Source organism: Alnus glutinosa, chromosome 11 (genome assembly GCF_958979055.1).
Source record: "Alnus glutinosa chromosome 11, dhAlnGlut1.1, whole genome shotgun sequence".
NCBI classification, from domain to species: Eukaryota; Viridiplantae; Streptophyta; class Magnoliopsida; order Fagales; family Betulaceae; genus Alnus; species Alnus glutinosa.
In genome coordinates this window covers 6,787,016-6,793,015 of record NC_084896.1, presented here as the reverse complement: position 1 = coordinate 6,793,015, position 6,000 = coordinate 6,787,016, and the positions used below count along the sequence as shown (strand labels likewise).

The following is a 6,000-nucleotide window of genomic DNA, read 5'->3' as shown; positions in this document are numbered from 1 at the left end:
TGGTTAGGTTGGTGCTGTGCGCATGTAAGGTACGTTGTTATCACACAATACAAAAGGTTAGTGAAAAACATACACCGCTTCATTCACTCCTGGCTATAAAACAACAAAAAACTTTGTTTTTAGTCACTTGCAATTAGCCATGTGAGTTACGTGTAGTGAATTCGGTTATAGTAGCTAGGTAAAAATGAAGCCCGTGTGCTCCCAACAACAAACAGGTTCAGGGTTGTGCTTATTGAAATATGATATTCTGTCATCTCAAGACATACTTCTTGACCACTTTACCCATGTGATAAAGTAGTCATCTAACTACTTTAGGGTTTTTTTTTTTCAAAACAAAAAAAGAAAAGAAAAGAAAAAGAAAAATAAAAGTAAAAGTTGTTACGTTACAAAGGTGATTAAGAGTTGTGTCTTGGAGTGACAATGTATCATATTTTGTGCTTTTTATTATAGTTTTTTTTTTTTAATTGTCTAGCGAAAAAGAGAGAGTAGGATATGCATTTTGATTTCAAATTTAATCTGCTTCCACATTTAACTGTCCTTTATTGGAGGTAATGAAATAAACATTCTGTTTGTGCAAGAAATACTTGTGCCATTTAATGTTTGTCATTTTTTTGAACGTAATCCCATGCAAACATGATATTTTTCATATTTTGTTTAAAAAATGTGCATTTGGTGTGCGAAATCACGAGGCAAAATGCACTCTATATATTAGAGTACTATTTTGAGACTTTCTTGGATATGGCTTGTATTTGAAGAAACAATAAACACCAAAAGAACAAGGATGCGAAGACCACATGTTCAATCCTTAAAATCAAAACTAGTAGCAGTAACCAAGAAGTTCCATGCGTCTCACAAATGAAAGACACACATTATTGATTGATTGATTGATAGATAGATTGATCCAGAAATTAAACTACTTGCATGTGGCAACCAGGATTCTTCTTGGAGGAATGGCGGGCCTTCTTCCATGAAGCAAAGCCATGTTATCAAAGAAGAGAACATCACCCTTCCCCCACTTGAATTGGATGCTCTCTTCTTCAATGATTTCTTCACATCTTTTGACTACTTTTGTTGGGATTTCTGTCCCGTCTGCCATCGTGGCTGAGCTGTGCTCCTTCCCATGCATGCCCACTAATGTGTTAAACCACATTCTCCTTCCTTTTCTTCCATCAAACACCTTTGTTAGAGATCGCGGGCCTAATATGGTCTTCGCCGAGCCATTTGGCAGCCACTCCATGTCCATCCCTAGTGCTTTAGCCCTGGCATAAAACTTCCATATGAGATTTAAATTCTAAATTCTCTAGCACTAATCAGTAATCATAATATAAAGCTAATAAATATGGGTTATGTATGTTAGAATATGAATTAAATTCATTATTTTCTATTAGCCAAAAATTTTGGGACAACTGGATGTATTGTAAATGCATGGTTCATACCTTCTCTCAGCTTCTACGCAATCCGATGTCCCAAATGCATCCTCCCAACCTCTACCCCTCATGGATGATGTATCATTCCTGCTAAGAGCCGTGAATGTGTATTTTAACCCCTTTTCCTCCATATCTTCCACAGCTTCCGGCATCTCCTCTATCATCTTTTCTGTTACACGAAAACTTAGAACGGAAGGCATCTGTCCACCTTTAGGGGGTGGTATCTCACAAAAAAGAACTATTTTTTTTGGACTTTCCTTTAGCTGATCAATTAGACATGATAAAGCTTGTTAAAAGATTATCAACAGATGCATGTTGTTATTTGGTCAAAAAGTACTGCTAGAAACTTCGGGCTCGTTTTCTAATACTTTATAATGTTTTTTTTGTTTTGTTTTGTAGTTGTGATGTGACATAAAAGTAAAAGTAATTTTAAATGTTTTGTAAGTGTTTTCTTTGTTGATCTGTTTGTTAATGCTTTTTTATTTTTTTTTTGGCTAAAAGGTAAAAGGCAATTCTAAAATGCTAGCATTAGCAAACAAGCCCGTATATACATTTTTATCCCAAAGTATATTTGAAAAGTAATGTCATATACCATACCAATATCTCATAATTATTAGTTTCTCTTAATTATTTCACTACTTATAAATTGTCAGTTTGTAAATAACTTTGTAATAAAAGTTGTTATACCCCCAAACATTTTTCATTAATAAAATAATATCACTAGAAATAAAGTTTGAGAATTCTGGTAACGATATATAAATTACCAAAACCATTTCGTGGTGGTAGTATATGAACTCGGAGAGGGGTCCCTCGTTAGCCATCCATGTGACATTTAGCCATGTGCCACTCACACGTGGCTAAATGCATTTTATTTTTGGAAAAAATAATAGGCACTTTTAGTCACGTGGAACTAACACACGTTACTAACACCACATTTTTTTAAAAAGAAAAAAAAGAAAAAAAAAAAGAAGAAGAACAGAAATTCTTCTTCCTTTTTCTTTTTATTTTTTTATTTTCGCCAGTGCCCTCGCCAAAAACTTTTTTTGCAATTTTTTTTTTTTCCCTCGACAAAAATTTTTGCAAGGCCGGTGAAATCACTACAAAACTTTCCCATGAAATTCGATCTTGAAAATCCCCCAAAAATCCTCCGTCGACCACATTACCAAAAAATACCAACAAAACACCAAAAAAATCTCCATCAAAATACCAAAAAATCACCAACAATCACCAAAAATCACCTTCATTCCCCCATGAAATCCAATCCAAGAAATCCCCCAAAAATCCTCCGTCGACCCGCATTACCAAAAAATCACCAACAAAACACCAAAAATCACCAACAATCACCAAAAATCAACAACAAAAACGAAATTACAAACTTTCAGATCAGAGAACTCAAAGAAAAAGGAGAGAAAAAAAAAAAAAAAAAAAAAAACAAAAACAAAAAAAAACAAAAAAACAAAAAAACAAAAAAAAACCCTAAAAAAAGCCGGAAAAACACCCCCTTGGCTTCACTGCCGTCGAGCCATGACCCTCCGGACTCCGGCGCCGTCGTCGACCACGGCTCTCTCTCCAACTCTCTCAGTCTCCCTTTCCATCTCCCTGTCTGTGTGAAAAAAAAAAAAAAAAAAAAAAAAAAAAAAAAAAAAGAGAAGAAGGAATGGCGTCTGTGCAAGGGAAAAAGGGAAAGAAAGAAGATAAAAGAAAAGGAAAATGTGAAAGAAAAAGGGGCAGGGGAAATGGAAAAAAAAAATAAAAAAATAAAAAAAGGAGGGGGGGGGGGAATTAGAAATGAATTTGAGAAAATTACTTAGTCACGTGGTTTATGTGCCATGTGGCCAATTGGCCACATGGCACATAAACCACGTGGCTAAAATTTTAACCTCAAAAAAATTCAGGAAAAATTTCAATTTTTGAAAAAAATATGAATATTTTAACCACGTGTTTTATTATACACGTCGCTATTTGGCGATGTGGCAATAAGCCACGTGGCCAACAAAACACGTGACTAAAATTTTTAATCTTTAAAAAAAAATTTGAAAAAATTTCAATTCCTGAAAAAATTATAAAAAATATGAATATTTTAGCCACGTGTAATTTATACACGTGGCCATGTGGCCACACGTAATTAATACACGTGACCACATGGCCACGTGGAATATTTGGGTCTTCATTGTTGTGTTTTGCGTTTTGGGCAGATCCTTCGGACGAGTCGAAGAAAAACGTACACTGAAGACAATGACCGCTACAAACGAAAGGAAATAGAATGAAAAGGAAGGGAAATCGGTTGACAACGAAGAGACAGTGATTTTCGGAGATGAACCCTGTGATTTTCGGTGCCAGGTTTTGTTTGCAAATGAGGGAGATATTTAGATCTGCAAATGAGGGAGATGAACGGTGAACCCAGTGATTTCCGGTGGATTTGCAAATGAGGGAGATGACCAGACCAAAAAAAAAATCATATTGAAACTCACACATAGATTTTGTTTTTAAAAAAATAATTAATTATTCTGGACGGTTTTGGCCAAAACTGTCCAGAATTTTTCTAGACGGTTTGTGCCAAACCGTCTGGAATTGCAGACGGTTTAGACCAAACTGTCCGTAATCCAGATTAGCGATACATTATTCTGGACGGTTTGAAACCGTCTGGAACGTTTTTCAGGCGGTTTTTTTCCAATTTCTAGAGAATTCTTAATTTTTTTGTAGTGTAGGGTCGAATGTCACTCTTTTGAATGTAGACCAAATACTTGGCCTCAACACACTAGACATATCCTTAGCTCGCTTAGACTTTGCACCATATGGTGTAAATCCACCCCACACTCACCCTCGTGCCACCCAAATTAATTCTAGTAGTCGTAGATGGTACTCTGTATGTTGGCTTTGTCACATCCAACCCAGATAACCTTCTCTTCACTAAAATTCTATATGCAGGAGACGTCTTCGTCTTTCCAATTGGTCTCATTCACTTCCAGTTTAATGTGGGAAAGACTAACGATGTTAATTTTGCCGGCCTTGGTAGTCAAAATCCTTGGCTCATCACCATAGCAAAGACTATCTTTGGATCCAATCCTCTCATCAGTCCAAATGTTCTCACCAAGGTCTTCCAAGTGGACAACAAAGTGATCGACTATCTCGAGAAACGGTTCAATTAGACAACTATATGAAATAGCCATAATGAACTATTAGATAGTGTGAATAAAGTTTGGCATGTTTCCCTTGTTGTAATGTCATAGCAATATATAATTATAATGAAATAAAATGTCTGCTTATATACTCTCTCTTTTTTTTCGACCCAGCCTGCATGGTAAGTAAGGTAGAGCGAGTGCATGATTAAATTTAATGAAATTTTTAATCCACCGACTGTTTGAGATATCACGTCTAACTTTTTTTTTTCTTTTTTTCTTCTTTTTTTTTTCTTTTGAATAAACGTCTAACTTCTTTTGATCATAGCCCTTCGCTCCCTCTTTTCTAAAATTTTAAATTAATAAACATTGAAATAAATAAAAATAAAAATGGAGGGGCCGGATTCAAAAGGTTCCTAGTAGTAGATCATGACCAATTCCCACACTCTGACGATATATACCATATCGGCACTCTAGTTTATAAAACAAAACAGAAAATAAAATAAAAGATATTGAATCAGTTGATACATAGATGAGGGATGCGCAGCCTGACGAGGGCAGAGGGAGGCAGTGCGGTGATCCGAGGCGACTGTAAATGCGACAGAAAGAGAGAGATGAGAGGTTAGAAACTTACGCTGGCGGCGTGCGTGAGAGGAAATGAGAGAATAGAGATGATAGTGTTTTTTCCTTTTATGTTTTGTTTTTGCCTTTAGATATGGTTCTCTTTCGTTTTTGGTTTGAAAGAGTGAAGAGAGTGCATATATATTATTGAGGTTGTAACATAAGCAAGCACCGTCTCTAGCTAGCTATAGCTAGCTTTATTTTCTGAAACCGTACTTCAATTTTGGCTGCAATTTCTCCATGCCTTTGGGATGTTGTTGCATAATTAAGATGTTGCTGCAACGTCAGCAAGATTGATGTTATAATATCACCTAAAATAATGTTACACCCATGGGCTTCAATCTAAGGGAGCAAGCACCTTCTTCCACCAACTACCTTCTCTTTATCTTTTTTGGAAAAACTCCATATGCTTCCCTCGTCCTACCATTCTAATTGACAATGTTCTCCTACACTTTTAATTGTGATAATGTTTCCCCAAACTACCTAAAACTTGTCTAGTCCCCGAAGGCATTATTGACATCTCACAATAAGAAGAGCAAATTAAACCCAAACACACTCCTAAAAAAAACAACCAAATTGAAAAAAAAAACAAAATTAAAAGAAATATATATATATAACAATTTGAAATGAGAACTAGAAAAAAACAAAAACAAAAGCAAAAAAGAAAAGGGAACTGCACTTGATGCTCCTGAACTTCCACCACATTTGCAATTATCCCCTAAACTTTAAAACCTCTCTATTTAGTGTCCATCTTTTAATTTTTTCAATTTACCCTCAATTAGGATTTAACAATAAATCCTAACGGAAAGGAAACTGCATTTAATGCTCCTGAA

The 6,000-nt window shown here is 35.5% G+C and overlaps 1 protein-coding gene across 1 annotated transcript; it reads right to left on the bottom strand.

Annotated features, from left to right (window-relative positions):
* Positions 1–913: 913 nt before the first annotated feature.
* Positions 914–2,248, bottom strand: LOC133881494 (clavaminate synthase-like protein At3g21360). Its single transcript, XM_062320432.1, has 3 exons — positions 2,192–2,248; positions 1,437–1,690; positions 914–1,259 (listed from the first exon to the last, which is right to left on the bottom strand). Exons 1-3 carry the CDS (start codon positions 2,246–2,248, stop codon positions 914–916), a joined length of 657 nt encoding a protein of 218 aa, XP_062176416.1.
* Between the last annotated feature and the right edge of the window lie 3,752 nt (positions 2,249–6,000).